This window comes from Thermobia domestica, chromosome 18, assembly GCF_964235325.1.
Source record: "Thermobia domestica chromosome 18, izTheDome1.hap1.1, whole genome shotgun sequence".
NCBI classification, from domain to species: domain Eukaryota; kingdom Metazoa; phylum Arthropoda; class Insecta; order Zygentoma; family Lepismatidae; genus Thermobia; species Thermobia domestica.
In genome coordinates, this window is record NC_137471.1 from 155988733 (window position 1) to 156010939 (window position 22207).

Below are 22207 nucleotides of genomic sequence, written 5' to 3' on the forward strand. Positions count from 1 at the left end.
TAATCTTGGATATATTTCTCACCTTAAATTTTCAGCATTAACATTATTTGAAAACAAGTGTTCAGGCTTTCATGAAATAATAAAACATTTTTTTCAACTTGTTGTATTTTAACGAAAGATATGTGCTCTTCTCATACAATTTTATTAACATAATAAATATAGAATCTAATTAATGAATATTTTGGGCGTGTCATCATCTTCGAATTTTGTAGATGTATCCTGTAAAGAAAAAGAAGAAACAATTGATTACTTTATGATTTTTTTCCTGAAACAATAAAAAAGATTAAATATTGATAAACGATAATTAAAACTTACTCGTAAATAATGGATGTGTGATACTCTCTTTAGTTCCATCTTCCTCCTCGGATACAATAAGACTGCATTTCGTTCAGTGATGGTGTTGGTGATTTATGAACTCTTCTGGGTACTCCTTTTTTTCTTGGTGTTGCTGCTTTATGGTCAAGGAGGAAGAAAAGGAAAAGGAAAAAGATTGTTATAAGGATGGACTCATCGGATATTTACAGTTTTTCTTTATATTTTTTTCCAGTTCCAACTTCCGCCTTTTAAGCTACCAGTATGGTACCGTATCATAAGAATTGAGTTCTTTAAATCAACGTTTTGTGTACTGGATGCTGTACATTTTTTTCGTTGCGAGTGACGATGGTATGGTCTTTGGTCCTGCATATTTTATGGGGGGTGGTAGTAGTGACTTGTCCACGGCATTAATTTGTAATAATTTCTTTTAACGTGTTGAAATTTAATTGTTGTCCTGCATTGTAGTTTAATGTAAATCCTCTGATTTTACATATGTAACTGGTGAAGTTGGTGTCTGGATTATATATTTCTAAACTGTAAGTTTTCGGCCCTCCACTAACAAATGTCTTGATGTAGGCTCGTTGTCCATAAGACTCCATCTCATCCGATAAGCATCCTAAGTACGTGGAAGGTTCAACGGTTGGCTCCCCTAGCTTTTCTGTAAATATAACAGAGTACGTGTCGAAAGATAAAACACGTTCCTCCAACATTTCCAGGTACTTGTACACTTCCAGACGTGCCTCACGTGTTTTAAATGCTCCTAAAACGACATCGGTGTTTCGGTTTTGAACAGGAATATGTTCATTTTACTCCCAGAACGCATACAAGATGGTATCATTGATGGGCACAATTTGATGGAGTTGAATGTCGGGGGAAGTAAGTTTTACATAAAATTCTTCGGACCGATCAATAATTGTGGTCTAGCTAAAGTTTGTACGCTGTGAAAGTTTGCCCCATAATGAATTAACACAAAGCTTAGATAAACTTCTACGTACAGGATTATTTTCAATTTCGGTCGCATCCAAAGCAATACCTTCACGCTCCAGGACGGTTTATATAAATTTTGTTTTGTCTTCCTCGGTGACACATGAACTTGGCCAGCCAGCAGCGTTCATTTTCGATGTCAAAAACGTATTGATGCATTCCGTGAATAAGCCACCTTTTTTCGTGATTGGTTCTATTGTTTAATGTCATAATCCCAAATTTCAAAGATCTCCACCGGTTGATATTCTAAATTTATTGCCTTTTGTATTTCGTATGATACCCATGTTCCGGTGAGGCATCGCTCCTGATCATTGTGCGTATACGTTGCTGTAGGGTCTGGGTTCATTTCTTCGGAACAAGCAACACACAGTGGAAACAGTAGTTTCTTGTTGCATAGATACGGGAGGAGACCATGATAAAGATGGCGACTTGGCAATATCGTCATTCCGATCAGACCATTGACTTTATTTATTGGTGGTATACTTTCATCACCCTGTAGATACATTCTAGGATGATCTACAGGGTATTTTGCACACTTATTGATGAACGGATAAAGCGAAACAATATCGAAATTCTTTATTTTTTCTACTGCTGTTTCGTCGACTTGATGGTACAATTTCACAAAATTAGTCCTTCTTCCTAAAAGCTATCTCTTGGATTTAAGGGCCTGCGGTTCATGAACGGATGATTCTTGAGATACGTCAATTTTGCTGGATTGTGTTTCAAGAACTGTTTAAATTCGCAGTCCTACATTTCATGTACAATGTACTCTTATTCACGCAGTCTTGCATTTTATCGTTGCGTTAGTTCATAACGGAATTCCATGGTATCTTCTGGATTGCCGTAGATGGGCTGATTACGGTCTGTAGTAATACACACTTTACAACCGTGATAAAAACAGCTGCCATGCTCATAGACGTGCTTCTCTAACATCTCAGGATCTTGTAGTAGCGATCAACATGGAATCCCGCAATAATCATTTCTTTTGGTCGGGCCGCATATTAGATTTGTTTTCCGTCGGTTTTTTCTATGTAGGCCAACCATTGCATTGCAGCGATCAATTGTGTATTTCTCCTTCGATAACCATGTGCCGGTAGAATTCCAATGGTATTCGGTTTGAGGAAATCCTGGCGGAATACTAAATTGGAAGCACTTGCAATCGTTATCGTCTCCAAGAAGGGATGCACTTTGGTTTCTGCTTCAAATGACGTCATAAACGAAACGCATGCTTGTCGCAGTACATTGACATTTTGAATATAATAGTTGATAATTTCCTTTTGGAAATCAAACGTGTCATTACGACGATCGTTGTACCACTACGTAAACTTGTTCCTCTCTTTGACGGACATTTCATTTGCACCGTAATACTTCGTTTCTGTAAGTGGTCCAATATACAATTGATTTTCCTTGGTGTTGAAGAAATGTGGGAAGGAGCGCTTGGTTGTGGGTAAATTGAACGGTTTCGACAATTTGCTTAATGCCATAGGCAGGAAGTTCAAAGAGTAAATGAACGTCAGATTATTGAAGGTTAAACTCTGTATCTTCGTCCTATTTAATATGACGTCAAGTCTCCATTGACATTGCTCTACCATAGCCTTTAGAATAAGATGTACATCGTAACCCTTCGAGTTGTGAGCGAGAAAGAAAATCCTATTTATATTGGGAGGACGTTCATGCAAGTACTAGAGAAAATCATAAATTGTATCCTCTTCTTGGAAAATATGCAGGCGCTGACAACACATAGTGCAAGACTGTTGGATATTATCGTTTTTAACACTTGCATAACATACTTGTTGTGCAACCAATAATTTCGGAACGTGTACAAATATATTATCGCCAATATTCTTGTCCTGCATGGATTCTATATCGTAGAAAATCAATAATGCTTTCTTTGCATGCATGAGTGAAGGAACACCAGGTTTTAAGCATTGTCGATCTGGAAGCATGAACCATTGATGCGATCCTGGAACAATCTTCTTACAAACATTACAAAAGATCTCATTGCAGTCATGAATGCGTTGTCCGGTATGTACAAAAGGACATACTCTGTAACATTAAAACATTGTTTCACCATTTTACATACAGGTTTCCCTTGATGATATGTAATATTACGATGATTATTAAAACATTCTTCGCCGTATAATTGACGATTGTAGTCGTTGCACAATATCAGCGTTTTATTCTTGTCACATAGAGGTCTCTGTAAGCATTCGGAGCACGTTACAGGGCAATTCTTCACATGCCTGTTACGATGACCATACTTTTTATGGCACGCTTCAGAGTAGAAATAGGTTGCAAAACAAGCAGTTAAAAATTGGATGATGTCAAAATGTCCAGCCAAAAAAAATCAAATTTATGGAAGAGCGATTTTCGTCGCTGGGCTCCTCGTACATGATGTCATGGCCTGAGAAACTAGTATACACTGTAATTTTATGTTCCTTGAGGTATGCCAGGAATTGTCGAATTTCATTTACACTGTCACCATGATCCAAATTCACTCTTGCATTTGCACACAAATTCACTCCTGCATTTGCACACATTTTGTTTGATCTTTATATTCCTTATGTCGTTTCACATCTACATTCTTGTATTTTTTTCAGGCCAATAGCAATAACAAGGGCGTACGCCAGGCACCTTGAATCTTGATTTTTACGCGTACAATCCCTCGCTTGCTACATAACAATTGTTCGTTCTCCAGTGCTCCTTGTCGCACACGACCATAGCCACGTGGAATGTCCACACGATGAAAGTGAACGGTGAATGGTTCGTGCAGGAGAAGTGAATTGTTACTTTGTAAAACTCTTTCGAACAATGCCCATATTGTTTCCAGTGTCAGGTTTCGGGCTTGGCGAAAACTTATTAAAAATGGCTTATTGGTGTTGCGTGGCGATATTACCGATAAACCAACCATTGCCTCACCAGCGACATTGGCTAATAAATGGTCCGGCATTGCTTGGAAACTATTATGCACGTATTGGATAATATCGGTTCCTACGGGTGGTGCGCTAAATTCCAGCATTCTGCCCTCAATGTTAAATCGTCTATAATGACGAGTGACTTCGTTACGAACGATAAAACCCGATTCGGCCGTGGTTATAAAAGGAGAAAACAAACAAACAGGAATAATTACGGAAAAAGAAATATGTAATGGCGGAAAAGGAAATTGACCAGCGTGAATTTACTACAAAAGAAAAGAAGAAAAATCTTAATCACCTGATAAACAGGAAATCATAACATTTATGATAAATTCTTAACTAAGCATTTCATGTAATGGTCCTGAGTTTGATTCCATGGCCGTGTGGGGGCGTTCAGACTCCCATTATTAAAGCAAACGTAATAGAAATCAAATATTTTTTTCTAAATAATTATGTTACTGAAATGAGTTTTTTATTCCTGTCATACTGGAAATCAAACTGGATACCATTATATCAGCATTTGACTGACCTACAGTTTTGTAATGATAAAAATAATGCATGAAATGAATGAATGTTTCGACAGTGCTGAGATGTGACAAAGTATGCGTTGTCATACATTCTTCTCAAAACTAAGCTAAGTGGTTGACGTACACACCTCTGCCCCTGGTTCTATCCCGGGTGGTTGCTCGAATATCACGTTAAGCTGAAGGGACGCTAAGCTAAAATAATGGTTTCAAAGGAAATCGAACCATATTATTCTCAGGCATAGTTTTCGAAATTTTGTAATGCATTTTTTTTTAAAACCAAGCGCACACATCTCTGGCCATGGTTCAATTCCCCACGGGCCCTCAGATTCAACATTACGCTGGAGGGACGCTAAACCAAAATAAAGAAACCATATCATTTCTCGTGCTTAGTTTTAATGTGTGGGAGATCCTGATTCGATCTCGTTAGTTTATTCGGAGTACTCCTACTTTCCCATTCCATTAATTCCTTCATAATTCTCTAATAGCCTAAATTTTTCGTACTAAAAGTAAAACAGTGTATTAGTGATCCCCATGTGTAGTTCCCACAAATATTAAATAAAATTTATTTTCGAATATTGTGTGAAAATAAAATCTCACAGAACTTACCTCAAATTCAATGAACGAAAAGTTGGCGCAGTAAAGCTTAAATGAAGACACTTCTAAAAAGCACACCTTCTTCACTTGACAGTTGACAGCGGTGTAGGATTTGAAAAATGAAATTTAGATTTTTATTTAGGTCGCTATGAAGTCGATGTCATCATTAACCAATCAGAAATGAGGAAATTCATAAAATGACATCACAACGATCCAATTAAAACGCTGCTTTCGTCATGAATCACGAACCAAAACGATGTGAACTATGTGTAACAATCGATTGTGACGTCATTCTCGTTTCTCAATAGTTACAACATCTAGTATCGCAATTCCATTTCATTTTCCTCATATTCCGTAAGAGAATGTCAATGTTTGTTTTTTTTCATGAATCATGCTGACACGCTTGTAGTAACACAGAAGTATTACGATACAACATTCGCTGACGTTTCCATTCCAATCATATGTGATTTTGTGTTAACACACAAAGAAATCTTTCAGCATTTTATTTTAATCCACGAACGAATGCGTTACACTGCCAGATTTATTTTCTTAAAGTATAAGTGTATCCTTTTTTAAGGACCATGGTTCGAAACCCACCAAGCACAATTAAATCCGATCTCATTTAAGCGGTTAGCATACACATCTTTGGTTTGAAAGACCTGAGTTCGGTTAATGGGAAAACATTTACTAGAATTTTTTTAATTGTATAAAATTTGGTTTAATTTTCTAGTTCGAAAATTTTAAAGTTTAGTTCGATAAAAAGTTTGATTTGAAAATTTTCCGCAATTCTTTTGAAGAGGCAAATGGAATTTTTAAGAATCTTTTTGATTCTAGTAGTGAACCGTTGCCCTGCAACAATGTCACTTCTCTTCCAGAGATAAATATAAAATTATTTGGTCACGATGTTGATTGCCTCCTTGATACAGGAAGGACTTGTAGCGCAATTTCGAAAGAATTTTGGAACACTGTGTCAAATAGTAACCCCCACCTGCATTTTAAGTGCGAAGAATATTAGAGTTACGTCAGCATTTAGAAATAAAACTGCAACTTTAGTAGGACAGACTCTACTTGTGATAGAACTGCAAGGTAAGGAATTTCATACGTTAGGGATCATCATTTCTGGTTTGAATAGGTCATTGATCCTTGGTTCGAACTTTTTCACAGAATCTCGTGCCGTGTTAAACTATGACACCGGCATTCTACATCTTAACCAACCCCATGATGTAGAAATATCTTTTAGAACAGTAGATTTTGCAACCGAAGACTTAGTAGTTCGTTGTATTGAGTGGAATGGTGAGTGCAGCGGACCGTTTTCATTAATGGATGAATTAGATAATATTGATGATGATTTTTCCCGTCAGATGGTAGACGGAAGGCCAATACGGTAATTGCTCCTGATGAGTGTAAGACCTCAAGAGAGAAGGCATCTCGTGCACCACACTTGGACGAAGGTAGTTTCCCAAGCACCCTAGAATTGGCAGATTATGTTTTCCCACCGGAAGAGTGGTTGAAAGTAAAGACTCGCGCCTCCCATAGTGATATTTATGAATTCATTTCGAACTTCTCAGATCTCTCGGACACACAGAAAGAAAGTTTTAAAGCTGTGCTAGTTAAGCATCAGGCGTTATTTGATGTCAAGCCTGGTTGCATAGTTAACTACGAGCATGAGATTGGAGTAACGGACGAACGTCCCATAAAGACAAAACTCTATCCTTACCCTAAGAGATTTAAAAACCAGGTATGTAACGAAATTTCGAAATGGTTAGCGTGGGGTATTATTCGTAAACAACCAACAGCTTACAATAATCCACTGGTTGTTACTGCGAAAAGTGATGGACGTATACGCGTATGTTTAGATGGTCGAGCTTTGGCGAAAGTTTCTGGTGATTTATCCGACCGGCCCAAGCCTCCCTTGTCTGTTCTTCAGGATATTTGTGATAAGTCATGGTTTAGCTGTATGGACGCCACTGAAACGTTCTTACAAATAAAAGTAAAGGAAAGTGACCAAAAATATCTCGGTTTCTTGCACGAAGGAATTTCGTATGTTTTTCAGAAATTACCGTTTGGAACAAAACAAAGTCTAGCCTCATGTGTACGTGCGTTAAATATGATTATTGGTGCTGAAGCAAGAGAGTACTGTGGCCAATATGTCGATGACCTAGTTTTGGCCGACATAAGCTTCACAGAACACCTAGAACACCTAGATAGAGTGTTAGGTTTACTTGCTGCAGGTGGCCTAACTCTTAGGCTGAAAAAGTGCAACTTCACGCGGAAGAAATTTAACATACTTGGTTTCCAGCTTTCTCAACACGGTATCGGTAAAGATCCGGAGAAAGTGAAGTCGGTATTGGAATTTAGAGCACCAAGGAACGTAAAAGAGCTGAGATCGTTCATAGATTACTGCCAGTACTACCGATGCTTCAGCAGAAAGTACTCGGAATTCTTATATCCATTGTTCAGTATGCTGAAGAAAAACGTAAAATTTAAGTTGGAACCAGTGCATCAGGCTGCAATGGACAGGATCAAACAAATATTCCAAGAGGAAGTTGTATTGAAGAGTGTCTTGCCTGATAAACAATTGATACTTGAATGTGACGCTTCTGACTTCGCGTGCTCTTCTTTATTATACCAACGTGATGACAATGATGAGATTCGTGTGATTGGTTTTTCATCACGTGTGTTCAATGCTGCACAAAGGAATTACTCAATCACTGAGAAGGAGTTCGCGGGACTCATAGATGGGGTACTGAAATTTAAACATTATCTTGTAGGAACAAAGTCTAAAATTAGAAGTGATCACCTTGCACTTAAGTTTATTTTATATTGTAGTCTTACTAATCAGCGCATTAGCCGCTGGGCTATGCTGCTCTCGAATTTCAATGTTGAATTCGAATTTGTTAAGCCGAGTGGAAACTTGAGCGATTACTACTCAAGATACCCTCCTCACACTCAGGAAGACCTCAGTGCTGCACGGAAACTTATTCTTCAAGAATCACTGATGTTCATTCTCACAGAGATCCCATGTGAGTTGAGGAAGATGATTGCCATATTGCCAGAGATGCAGTCCTCTGATCCATTTTATGGAAAAATCAAGAAGGAAGTAGAAGAAAGACAAACTCACCACGTGTGAACGGTGCTTGTCATCGTTTTGAAGCATTGAACGGGCATTTATGTAAACGTGACCGGGAAGGAGTTCGAATCTGCATCCCAGAAATGTTAGTAGCTCCATTGCTCGATTATTGTCATTCAGATCGGGGTCACATGTCGGGCAGTAAGTTACTACCTCTTCTGACAGAGTTTTTCGTATGGCCGAAGATGAGAGAAGTGTGAGAAAATACTGTGCTTCTTGCGATTTATGCCAGAAGAGTACCCCACACCAATGTTATCGTACAGGACCACTGAATCCTGTTGTTGTGAAGAAACCAAGTTACTTGGTCTGCGTCGATTGGCTTGGGCCAATCACAAAAAAAATTGGGGGAGTCCAATATATTTTGGTGTTTTACGATGCATTCTCCAAGTTAGTGGGGCTAAATTCATGCAGAAAAGCGAACACTACCACTGCAGTACGGAAGGTAAAGGAGTACTTGAAACTAAGTCCTAGTGTGGAAGTAGTCTTAACAGACAGAGTGGCACCTTTCCAGTCTGAACGCTGGAAGGGAGAGTTATCAGATCTAGGGATCAAGCACATTATGTCCACGCCATACTATTCTCAGGGAGCAATGGCAGAAGTGGCAGTGAAGGCAACCGTACGGTTGCTGCGTAAATTGTGCCATGATAACCAGAAATTGTGCCCCAAATACCTGGAGAAGATTGAGAAGTGCTTAAACTCAGCGAAACACCTGACGACTGGCGTTTCTGCGTATGAGTGCCATTTTGGCCTCTCTATGTCACGTGATATAGCAAGAATTTTTGAGATTCCCGAAGTGGAACAACGCCATGACGTGCAGTTTTATGTGGAATTTGGAAGGAGAAATCAAAAGAAAAATGCTGCTGGACGAAAGAGAAATTTTGACAAGACACATCGTACTATAGTGTACAATGTTAGTGATCTTGTTTTATCTAGGGTGTTTCTAGGGTGTAGGAAACTTCTCTTATTTTCTGGTCCCTGGAAGATGCGGAATCCTTACCTACTGAAGAATTATGTTTCAAGGGATGAAACAACTTCAGGTAATGGCACAGAGGAGACCGAAGCCGAGGTCGCAATAAAAGCGTGAATTATTCCTGACGGTGACTCATATATATGTACATAGTGAGTTAGTGTATTTAGTGATTTGTGTATTTGCTGATATTTTGTGCTATATGGGAATATTATATACATGACTTAGTATAACTTAAGGCTAGGGAAGCCTGAATCCTCGATATATAGTTAGTTGATATATTTTGTAACTATGTATTCATCATTTTCCGTGATTGTGTAATATATTTGTGATATAATTTTTGAAATAATAAGGAATGTCCACTCTGTTTGATCAATGTCCTGTGTTAGGAAACTCAGGACATAGCATCAAAGGGGGAATTATTGTGTGAAGCCGAGTTCCCTCTGCTTCATCTGCATATCAAAATGCAGATGAGTGCACATTTGCATATCACTATGTTAATTTTGTGAAAGAATTAATTGCTTTTTAATTAGGATTATTTTACGTATTGATTAATATTTAACACAGAGCGAAATACGGTAGTATTAATACTCTTTGATATTTATTTTATTCTTGTATATGTGCATTTGTCGTAGGTTTATTGATGTGAATATGTAGATCACATGCATCTCATTACCGGGAAGTAGTATGTAAATAGCTATATATATGACCGTATTTAAATATTCTGCATACAAGTGATAGGAAGAAAATATATAATATCAGTTACTTAGTATAACGCAGATTTGGATTTCTTTATGCTGAGAGAGCAAGTTCAGCGAATTTTTTTCTGGCGACAGCGTTCTGTCCTGAAAGTCTGTTGACAATTGCTTGCTACTATGAGGAAGAAGAAATGTCTAGGTAACCATGAAGAGGAAAAGAATATGGTATAGGAAGTATGCAGGAAACTTCCTCTGTACATAATCCCTTGCTGGAAACATTGAGCTTGCAATGCACTGTACTCTTTGTTTAAAATATCATAAAAATTTTAGCATCGATATGCTGGATTTTGAATTTCTATACGTGTGCTTTTCACACCTTTCAAAAGAATGTCTCACCTCTTGGGCGTTGAGCGTCTATAGCAAGTGACGGTTGGTCGTCAGCCAGCGAATCTTTTTCTACTTTTCCCGAGATGCATTGCTTGTTTCAAATTGTGTATTTTATTTTGACTATTTCATATATTCTTTACTAATACTATCGTATTACGCTCACAAGTTCTTGGAAAGTACGTTATAATTCATATCTTGATTTTTAAACGTGATTCCTTTCGTCAAAGACATTTAGATCTTTGGTTTGTTTTCAAAATTTGTTAGCATCAACAAATTTTTCTTCTCTCTCCTTCTTGCAGAAATGGCAGCCGGAAATAGAAGTATAGAATGGGTATGCCATGGAAAAATGAATCCCTATACTATAATCATGGAGTGTCATCAGTACATATTTGTGTAATTATATTCTGTTTTACCTTTCATATGTTTATGTATGTTTAATGATGGTTTTCTATGTTGTAAATAATGTGTAATAACAAAATATGTATTTGTTTACATGTATTGCTGCAATGGACAACTGTTTGTCCAAAAACTTTCAGAACTGCCGCTAGTTGCAGTGAGGGCAGCACTTATCAAGTGTGGTTTGAAATATCTGTGCAGTTTTGACGGTCCTGGCCCTTGTGTCTGCACAGACCACCCAGGATTTAGCCTCCGGCTACTAAAAATTACAAAAAAACAATTCCGAGAAGAGCGAGTTTCTTCCTTTTCAGCAAGAAACAGAACTATTCATGAAAAGGAGACAAACTGAAAGTTAGTTGTGATTAGAACCCGGAAGCGTCAGCACGACGGCTACGAGGACTTCCGTTGACTTGTATATAACAGAAGTTTTATACCGTGATTCGTGTGTGTGTTCAGTTATAGTCTTCAAGTATTTATTATACTACAACTATATCATCATGAGTGTTTATATAAAAGCTTAAAACTGTGAAACAGCGTTCTCCGTGCTCACACACACCATATTTTGAAGTAAAGTTTCATCGTGTTTGTTCTTTCTGCAGGAACTGTATGCTATAATGACCACTTATAATTTTAAAATTTTCAGTGCAACGTATTTAAGTTGACATTTGCATAGTGCATCGCACTTACATTTTGATCTTTATTAGTGAAGATCTGTACTACTAGAAACATGTCTCAAAAGAGCTAATTGCCTATCCGAGCCTATGGGCAGGGCTCTCCGGAACTTTCTTAAGGAGACAGAGAAGATAATATTTTACTTGTGCTGTCTATCACTCCAGTGCATATTTGTAGCACTACTACTTCCAAGATCTTTTCAGGTTTCCATAGACAAAACTTCAGTATGAATTGTTAGGGTCCAGTGTGTTTAATCATCACATGAACTGTCCACCATCCCTTTCGAGTGCAGAGACTCTCAGCGGAAGTGGAACTTGATTCATCTTATAATAATGAAACTGTGCCATGTAATATAGTTTGGTGAATGTTTGTTTATTTGCATGTCCTCATATTGAAAGACGGAAAGAGACATATAAACTCTCAGGAAACGAGGATATAGAATTCATTTTCTATACGCTGTAAATTATTCGGATCGGTGAAGTTTTTTTTTGTTTACTTATCTATTCATATATATATATATATATATATATATATATATATATATATATATATATATATATATATATATAGTATATCATGTGTTATCATATCATCGAGTTCTACATATTGGTTATTACAAAGTGTGAAAATATAAAATTTTAATTGTGTGTTCAGTGTGTTCATTTAAATAATTGGCATTTTAGTGTTTTAGTGAAAATGCAGTTATCAAGTGTTTATGTGGAAAAACCTACATCATCATTCAGAAAATAAACCGTACCACCTAACAGTAGCCAGAGGGTTTCCTTTTTCCTGTTTGGTAAGTACCCAAAGTGTTAATTTCAGATGTTTTTTTCTTGCAGGATGGAGAGTTAAGGAAAGATTCCATCACTTAACTCAAGTATTCTGACCACCTTCCTGGTTGGGGCTCAGAAAGGCATCGCCCCATAGAACCACATACCTCAGTTATGAGTGTAAAGGGGAAATTAACAGGCTGCTACCTGTTCACCTTAATTTAGGTTTTTTTTTCTTTTAAAAGTGTTGAATTTAATTACTCTGCTTTACAAGTAGCATCAGTGACCATAGCTGAAGGAAACATTTTAAAACCCTGAGATATTTTTAAAATCCCTTAGATATTATTTTTTATATAGTATTTGTTTTCTCATGCTCTCTGAAGGTATCAAGCGTGGTAGTGGCGGCTCCAAAAGAAAGTCCACTTTTGACTTCGGTAGGGAATTTGCATACTGAAAAGTAAATTTATGAATTATCTCCTGATAATATTTTAATTATTATTTTATTCCCTCGTCACACCACCACCTTTTGTAGTGGATGTTCTCTCTTAGAACAACCTACGCAATATAGATGTGTCACACCATGCATTGGATACACACAAAGATGTGGCTTCCAGCTTAAGGGGCCAATATTCTAGTCAGAATACAAAATGTGGCTTTTAAATTTTCGGTTTATGTGTTGTAATCCCCTAAATTTTCCAAGAACGTGTGGTACTATATTGATATGTTTATAATTTGTGTGTGGACCTGTATAATTCTAAGATCTGTTTAGGGAATTCAGGAAATCAGAGTTTAGAGGTTAAGTCAATTAGCTTATTTGGTATTCATATTTTAAATGGTTGTAACGAGAGCACAGGCTCGCAGTAAAGTAGTAGAAATGGAAAACGAGTTTGTAAATGAGGATTTCGCTCAGAGCGCAGACGAGCGCGTATATGGTGTTACGGATAGGACCGATGGGGTGGAAACTGTTCCACCGGCCACCGTTAGAGAACCGGAAGTGCCGGTTAGGGAAGAAAACCAGATAGTGCCGACTGTCGTTATTAGTAGTTCTGATACGATCAGTAAAGAGATTAGCAGTATTAGTGACATAAACCTAGCAGCCATTTTAGGAGAAATTTTGCAAGGTCAGAAGAAATTAGAAGAAAGTACCAGAAACTTAGAGAGTATCTTAGAACAGGTGCGAAATGAGTCGCAACAAAGCAGTTTTAGGTTAGAACAAGGATTGGAACCTGGCCGGAGCAGGTGAGAAAAGATTCGAGAGAAAACAACCAACGTCTCGAACAGGCCATAGAAATAAGTAACGCTAGATTAGAACAAAGGCTAGATCAAGTAAACGGTAGGCTTGAGAACAGTGAGCGTCAACTCTCAGAGCGGTTGGAGAATACCACCTTAGAACTCAGGGGGGAGATTGAAGGCACTAGGGAGGGGTTAAATTCTCGTGTCTCCTAGACAGTGCAAAAATTAGAGGAAGTTCAAGAGAGCGCTAGCAGTGTTGCCAGACAACTAGAAGAGAACTACAGCGAGTAGACAGAGGGTCTTCAACAAGTCACGTCTCGTGTTGAACAGACCACTATAAGCTTAACTAATCAGGTCAACAGAGTAGAGGTGAGCTTTGCCTCTCGAATAGCCAGACTTATTGGGGAGATCGAACAAGAAACGCATCTGGAGGAGATACGTTCTGAGTGTAATGGTAGCATCCGTCAGATGCAGGACACCGTGCAAGATGTCTGTAAAATTAGAGCAAAATATGGAGCAGTGGACGAGTACCATACAGAGAGAGACCAATGAAGTAATTGAGGGACGATTAGCGAACATCTCCGTCTCTTCCACACGAGCAAGATCTCCATCACAGAACATCTCCTCTAGGTGCGACTTGTCCGGTTCTCAACCTGAGAGCCTGGCAGCATCCCGCGAGACAGACCCAATTCCATCGACCTCTTGTGTGTGCCCACACGAGACGAGACAGAACCTGGCAACAGCGCTCGGCTTGATGCATAGAGATGTCACCCTTCCGAGCTATGTTGGCACCGAGAGCGAGACCGAGACGTTTAACTTCCTGCAGGACCTTGACCGGTACTTTGAGATAACTGGGGTACCGAGTAAAATGCGGCAAAGCTTGGTTTCCAGGGCTCTCCGAAATACGTCGCAACAGTGGTTTCAAGTGAACCTATGTAAAATCAATTCGTATGAGGACTTCATATCACTGTTCCGTAGATGTTATTTAAGTGAAGAAAGATTAGCTAAACTCAGGGCCACTATACTGACGTCACACTATGACAGTCGCGTGCACAAGTCTCCAGCTGAGTACCTGCTGGACTTGTTGCACAAGAACAGCATCGTAGAGCCTAGGGTGTCTGACAGTACGTTGCTGAAAGTTCTTCCCAGGCACTTCCCCAATTGGTTGTTTCGTGTCATTGTGTCGTGCCGCCCGAAAACTATTTCGGAATTGGTAAATCTGGTGCAGGAACTGCAAACCTCTATGAACAATAGGGAGCAGTTCTTTCAACAGAACCCCAGGAAGGGAGTTAATATGGTTGAAATAAGCATGGAAAGCGAAGGAAGGAACTCCCCCGGCCAAAGTGGTAGGAGACACTCTCGCCCGCAGGCAAAGCGAAATCGCGAGAGTCAACAGCCCTACCAGAGATGACAGAACAACAACCAGAGCACTCCGCCCCGTAACCATGGTAATGGGAGCGGGTCATCTGGTTGGTCACGTGGCAACAACAACAACAATTCCAGCCACCACACCACTCGTGGAGCCAGAGGTAGAAGAGGCAACGCAAGGAATCCCGCGCCTCAGCGAAACACTTTCAGAGGGGAGGAATCAATACAAATGTTGGAGAGGTATGACAGGGAGCGTCCTCCACCCAACCAAAACAGTAACACACGTGCAGACATGACTAATCGCTCATCCTCCTCAGGGAGAGAATGAGAATTGTCTGCACATACTTGCGACAACGGTAGACTGGACACGGATATTACTGGTTCATTTGAGTTGACTAATAATTTTTCCAAGTATGTTCATAATAGAGTAACCTTAGTAGAAGATGAATCTAGTTCAGATGAGCGCGAAACTACAGTAAAGGAAATTAGTACTATAGAAGAAGAAGAAAATAATTGTGATTTTTGTAGAAAATAATTAGCACGTCACATTTTAATGAGGTTAATGTTGAAAATAAAATTTCATTGTTAAGTAGAAATGGAGAACATATTGACATAGACAGGGAGATTTTTGAAGAGGCAAATGGAATTTTTAAGAACCTTTTTGATTCTAGTAGTGAACCGTTGCCTTGCAACAATGTCACTTCTCTTCCAGAGATAAATATAAAATTATTTGGTCACGATGTTGATTGCCTCCTTGATACAGGAAGGACTTGTAGCGCAATTTCGAAAGAATTTTGGAACACTGTGTCGAATAGTAACCCCCCACCTGCATTTTTAAGTGCGAAGAATATTAGAGTTACGTCACCATTTGGAAATAAAGCTGCAACGTTAGTAGGACAGACTCTACTTGTGATAGAACTGCAAGGTAAGGAATTTCATACGTTAGGGATCATCATTTCTGGTTTGAATAGGTCGTTGATCCTTGGTTCGAACTTTTTCACAGAATCTCGTGCCGTGTTAAACTATGACACCGGCATTCTACATCTTAACCAACCCATGATGTAGAAATATCTTTTAGATCAGTAGATTGTGCAACCGAAGACTTAGTAGTTCGTTGTATTGAGTGGAATGGTAAGTGCAGCAGACCGTTTTCATTAATGGATGAATTAGATAATATTGATGATGATTTTCCCCGTCAGATGGTAGACGGAAGGCCAATACGGTAATTGCTCCTTGTGAGTGTAAGACCTCAAGAGAGAAGGCATCTCGTGCACCACGCTTGGACGATGGTAGATTCCCAAGCACCCTAGAATTGGCAGATTATGTTTTCCCACCGGAAGAGTGGTTGAAAGTAAAGACTCGCGCCTCCCATAGTGATATTTATGAATTCATTTCGAACTACTCAGATCTCTCGGACACACAGAAAGAAAGTTTTAAAGCTGTGCTAGTTAAGCATCAGGCGTTATTTGATGTCAAGCCTGGTTGCATAGTTAACTACGAGCATGAGATTGGAGTAACGGACGAACGTCCCATAAAGACAAAACTCTATCCTTACCCTAAGAGATTTAAAAACCAGGTATGTAACGAAATTTCGAGATGGTTAGCGTGGGGTATTATTCGTAAACAACCAACAGCTTACAATAATCCACTGGTTGTTACTGCGAAAAGTGATGGACGTATACGCGTATGTTTACATGGTCAAGCTTTGGCGAAAGTTTCTGGTGATTTATCCGACCGGCCCATGCCTCCCTTGTCTGTTCTTCAGGATATTTGTGATAAGTCATGGTTTAGCTGTATGGACGCCACTGAAATGTTCTTACAAATAAAAGTAAAGGAAAGTGACCAAAAATATCTCGGTTTCTTGCACGAAGGAATTTCGTATGTTTTTCAGAAATTACCGTTTGGAACAAAACAAAGTCTAGCCTCATGTGTCGTGCGTTAAATATGATTATTGGTGCTGAAGCAAGAGAGTACTGTGGCCAATATGTCGGTGACCTAGTTTTGGCCGACATAAGCTTCACAGAACACCTAGAACACCTAGATAGAGTGTTAGGTTTACTTGCTGCAGGTGGCCTAACTCTTAGGCTGAAAAAGTGCAACTTCACGCGGAAGAAATTTAACATACTTGGTTTCCAGCTTTCTCAACACGGTATCGGTAAAGATCCGGAGAAAGTGAAGTCGGTATTGGAATTTAGAACACCAAGGAACGTAAAAGAGCTGAGATCGTTCATAGATTACTGCCAGTATTACCGATGCTTCAGCAGAAAGTATTTGGAAGTCATATCCGTTGTTCAGTATGCTGAAGAAAAACGTAAAATTTAAGTTGGAACCAGTGCATCAGGCTGCAATGGACAGGATCAAACAAATATTCCAAGAGGAAGTTGTATTGAAGAGTGTCTTGCCTGATAAACAATTGATACTTGAATGTGACGCTTCTGACTTCGCGTGCTCCTCTTTATTATACCAACGTGATGACAATGATGAGATTCGTGTGATTGGTTTTTCATCACGTGTGTTCAATGCTGCGCAAAGGAATTACTCAATCACTGAGAAGGAGTTCGCGGGACTCATAGATGGGGTACTGAAATTTAAACATTATCTTGTAGGAACAAAGTCTAAAATTAGAAGTGATCACCTTACACTTAAGTTTATTTCATTGTAATCTTACTAATCAGCGCATTAGCCGCTGGGCTATGCTGCTCTCGAATTTCAATGTTGAATTCGAATTTGTTAAGCCGAGTGAAAACTTGAGTGATTACTACTCAAGATACCCTCCTCACACTCAGGAAGACCTCAGTGCTGCACGGAAACTTATTCTTCAAGAATCACTGATGTTCATTCTCACAGAGATCCCATGTGAGTTGAGGAAGATGATTGCCATATTGCCAGAGATGCAGTCCTCTGATCCATTTTATGGAAAAATCAAGAAAGAAGTAGAGGAAAGACAAACTCACCACGTGTGAACGGTGCTTGTCATCGTTTTGAAGTATTGAACGGGCATTTATGTAAACGTGACCGGGAAGGAGTTCGAATCTGCATCCCAGAAGTGTTAGTAGCTCCATTGCTCGATCATTACCATTCAGATCGGAGGCACATGTCGGCCAGTAAGTTACTACCTTTTCTGACAGAGTTTTTCGTATGGCCGAAGATGAGAGCAAGTATGAGAAAATACTGTGCTTCTTGCGATTTATGCCAGAAGAGTACCCCACACCAATGTTATCGTACAGGACCACTGAATCCTGTTGTTGTGAAGAAACCAAGTTACTTGGTCTGCGTCGATTGGCTCGGGCCAATCACAAAAAAATTGGGGGAGTCCAATATATTTTGGTGTTTTACGATGCATTCTCCAAGTTAGTGGGGCTAAATTCATGCAGAAAAGCGAACACTACCACTGCAGTACGGAAGGTAAAGGAGTACTTGAAACTAAGTCCTAGTGTGGAAGTAGTCTTAACAGACAGAGTGGCACCTTTCCAGTCGGAACGCTGGAAGAGAGAGTTATCAGATCTAGGGATCAAGCACATTATGTCCACGCCATACTATCCTCAGGGAGAAATGGCAGAAGTGGCAGTGAAGGCAACCGTACGGTTGCTGCGTAAATTGTGCCATGATAACCAGAAATTGTGCCCCAAATACCTGGAGAAGATTGAGAAGTGCTTAAACTCAGCGAAACACCTGGCGACTGGCGTTTCTGCGTATGAGTGCCATTTTGGCCTCTCTATGTCACGTGACATAGCAAGAATTTTTGAGATTCCCGAAGTGAAACAACGCCATGACGTGCAGTTTTATGTGGAATTTGGAAGGAAAAATCACAAGAAAAATGCTGCTGGACGAAAGAGAAATTTTGACAAGACACATCGTACTATAGTGTACAATGTTAGTGCTCTTGTTTTATCTAGGGTGTTTCCAAAGTCGGATGCTCTAGCAGGTGTTTCTAAGAAACTTCTCTTATTTTCTGGTCCCTGGAAGATCGTAGCATCTTCAGGGAAGAACGTGTACACACTAGCTGACCCAGTAACCAATGAGGTCAAACTGATCCGGAATCCTTACCTACTGAAGAAGTATGTTTCAAGGAATGAAACAACTTCAGGTAATGGCACAGAGGAGACCGAAGCCGAGGTCGCAATAAAAGCGTGAATTATTCCTGACGGTGACACATATATATGCACATAGTGAGTTAGTGTATTTAGTGATTTGTGTAGTTGGTGATATTTTGTGCTATATGGGAATATTATATACATGTCTTAGTATAACTTAAGGCTAGGGAAGCCTGAATCCTCGATATATAGTTAGTTAATATATTTTGTAACTATGTATTCATCATTTTCCGTGATTGTGTAATATATTTGTGATATAATTTTTGAAATAATAAGGAATGTCCACCCTGTTTGATCAATGTCCTGTGTTAGGAAACTCAGGACATAGCATCAAAGGGGGGAATTATTGTGTGAAGCCGAGTTCCCTCTGCTTCATCTGCATATCAAAATGCAGACGAGTGCACATTTGCATATCACTATGTTAATTTTGTGAATGAATTAATTGCTTTTTAATTAGGATTATTTTACGTATTGATTAATATTTAACACAGAGCGAAATACGGTAGTATTAATACTCTTTGATATTTATTTTATTCTTGTATATGTGCATTTATCGTAGGTTTATTGATGTGAATATGTAGTTCACATGCATCTCATTACAGGGAAGTAGTATGTAAATAGCTATATATATGACCGTATTTGAATATTCTGCATACAAGTGATAGGAAGAAAATATATAATATCAGTTACTTAGTATAACGCAGATTTGGATTTCTTTATGCTGAGAGAGCAAGTTCAGCGAATTTTTTTCTGGCGACAGCGTTCTGTCCTGAAAGTCTGTTGACAATTGCTTGCTACTATGAGGAAGAAGAAATGTCTAGGTAACCATGAAGAGGAAAAGAATATGGTATAGGAAGTATGCAGGAAACTTGCCCTTGCTGGAAACATTGAGCTTGCAATGCACTGTACTCTTTGTTTAAAATATCATAAAAATTTTAGCATCGATATGCTGGATTTTGAATTTCTATACGTGTGCTTTTCACACCTTTCAAAAGAATGTCTCACCTCTTGGGCGTTGAGCGTCTATAGCAAGTGACGGTTGGTCGTCAGCCAGCGAATCTTTTTCTACTTTTCCCGAGATGCATTGCTTGTTTCAAATTGTGTATTTTATTTTGACTATTTCATATATTCTTTACTAATACTATCGTATTACGCTCACAAGTTCTTGGAAAGTACGTTATAATTCATATCTTGATTTTTAAACGTGATTCCTTTCGTCAAAGACATTTAGATCTTTGGTTTGTTTTCAAAATTTGTTAGCATCAACAAATTTTTCTTCTCTCTCCTTCTTGCAGAAATGGCAGCCGGAAATAGAAGTATAGAATGGGTATGCCATGGAAAAATGAAACCCTATATTATAATTATGGAGTGTCATCAGTATATATTTGTGTAATTATATTCTGTTTTACCTTTCATATCTTTATGTATGTTTAATGATGGTTTTCTATGTTGTAAATAATGTGTAATAACAAAATATGTATTTGTTTACATGTATTGCTGCAATGGACAACTGTTTGTCCAACAACTTTCAGAACTGCCGCTAGTTGCAGTGAGGGCAGCACCTATCAAGTGTGGTTTGAAATATCTGTGCAGTTTCGACGGTCCTGGCCCTTGTGTCTGCACAGACCACCCAGGATTTAGCCTCCAGCTACTAAAAATTTCTAAAACAATTCCGAGAAGAGCGAGTTTCTTGCTTTTTAGCAAGAAACAGAACTATGCAGGGAAAAGGAGACAAACCGAAAGTTAGTTGTGATTAGAACCCAGAAGCGTCAGCACGACGGCTACGAGGACTTCCGTTGACTTGTATATAACAGAAGTTATATACTGTGATTCGTGTGTGCGTTCAGTTATAGTCTTCAAGTATTTATTATACTACAACTATATCATCATGAGTGTTTATATAAAAGCTTAAAACTGTGAAACAACGTTCTCCGTGCTCACACACACACCATATTTTGAAGTAAAGTTTCATCGTGTTTGTTCTTTCTGCAGGAACTGTATGCTATAATGACCACTTATAATTTTAAAATTTTCAGTGCAACGTATTTAAGTTGACATTTGCATAGTGCATCGCACTTACATTTTGATCTTTATTAGTGAAGATCTGTACTACTAGAAACATGTCTCAAAAAGCTAATTGCCTGTCCGAGCCTTTGGGCAGGGCTCTCCGGAACTTTCTTAAGAAGACAGAGAAGATAATATTTTACTTCGCTGTCTAGCACTCCAGTGCATATTTGTAGCACTACTACTACCAGGGTCTTTTCAGGTTTCCGTAGACAAAACTTCAGTATGAATTGTTAGGGTCCAGTGTGTTTAATCATCACATGAACTGTCCACCATCCCTTTCGAGTGCAGAGACTCTCAGCGGAAGTGGAACTTGCTTCATCTTATAATAATGAAACTGTGCCATGTAATATAGTTTGGTGAATGTTTGTTTATTTGCTTGTCCTCATATTGAAAGACGGAAAGAGACATATAAACTCTCAGGAAACGAGGATATAGAAATCATTTTCTATACGCTGTAAATTATTAGGATCGGTGAAGTTTTTTATGTTTACTTATCTATTCATATATATATATATATATATATATATATATATATATATATATATATATATATATATATATATAACGTATATCATGAGTTATCATATCATCGAGTTCTACATATTGGTTATTACAAAGTGTAAAAATATAAAATTTTAATTGTGTGTTCAGTGTGTTCATTTAAGTAATTGGCATTTTAGTGTTTTAGTGAAAATGCAGTTATCAAGTGTTTATGTGGAAAAACCTACATCATCATTCAGAAAATAAATCTACCACCTAACAGTAGCCAGAGGGTTTCCTTTTTCCTGTTTGGTAAGTACCCAAAGTGTTAATTTCAGATGTGTTTTCTTGCAGGATGGAGAGTTAAGGAAAGATTCCAACACTTAACTCAAGTATTTTGACTACCTTTTTGGTTGGTGCTCAAGAAGGCATCGCCCCATAGAACCACATACCTCAGTTATGAGTGTAAAGGGGAAATTAACAGGCTGCTACCTGTTCACCTTAATTTAGGTTTTTTTTTCTTTTAAAAGTGTTGAATTTAATTACTCTGCTTTACAAGTAGCATCAGTGACCATAGCTGAAGGAAACATTTTAAAACCCTGAGATATTT

The 22207-nt window shown here is 38.5% G+C and overlaps 1 protein-coding gene across 1 annotated transcript; it reads left to right on the forward strand.

Annotated features, from left to right (window-relative positions):
* Nucleotides 1-18094: 18094 nt before the first annotated feature.
* LOC145675324 (uncharacterized) lies at nt 18095-19090 on the forward strand. The gene has a single exon (XM_081745719.1). The coding sequence runs from the start codon at nt 18095-18097 to the stop codon at nt 19088-19090; it is 996 nt and encodes a 331-aa protein (XP_081601845.1).
* The last annotated feature ends 3117 nt before the right edge of the window (nt 19091-22207 follow it).

What these genes read in the sequence shown, in the direction of transcription:
- LOC145675324 (XM_081745719.1), top strand. Translation starts at nt 18,095, where the DNA reads ATGGCCGAAGATGAGAGCAAGTATGAGAAAATACTGTGCTTCTTGCGA.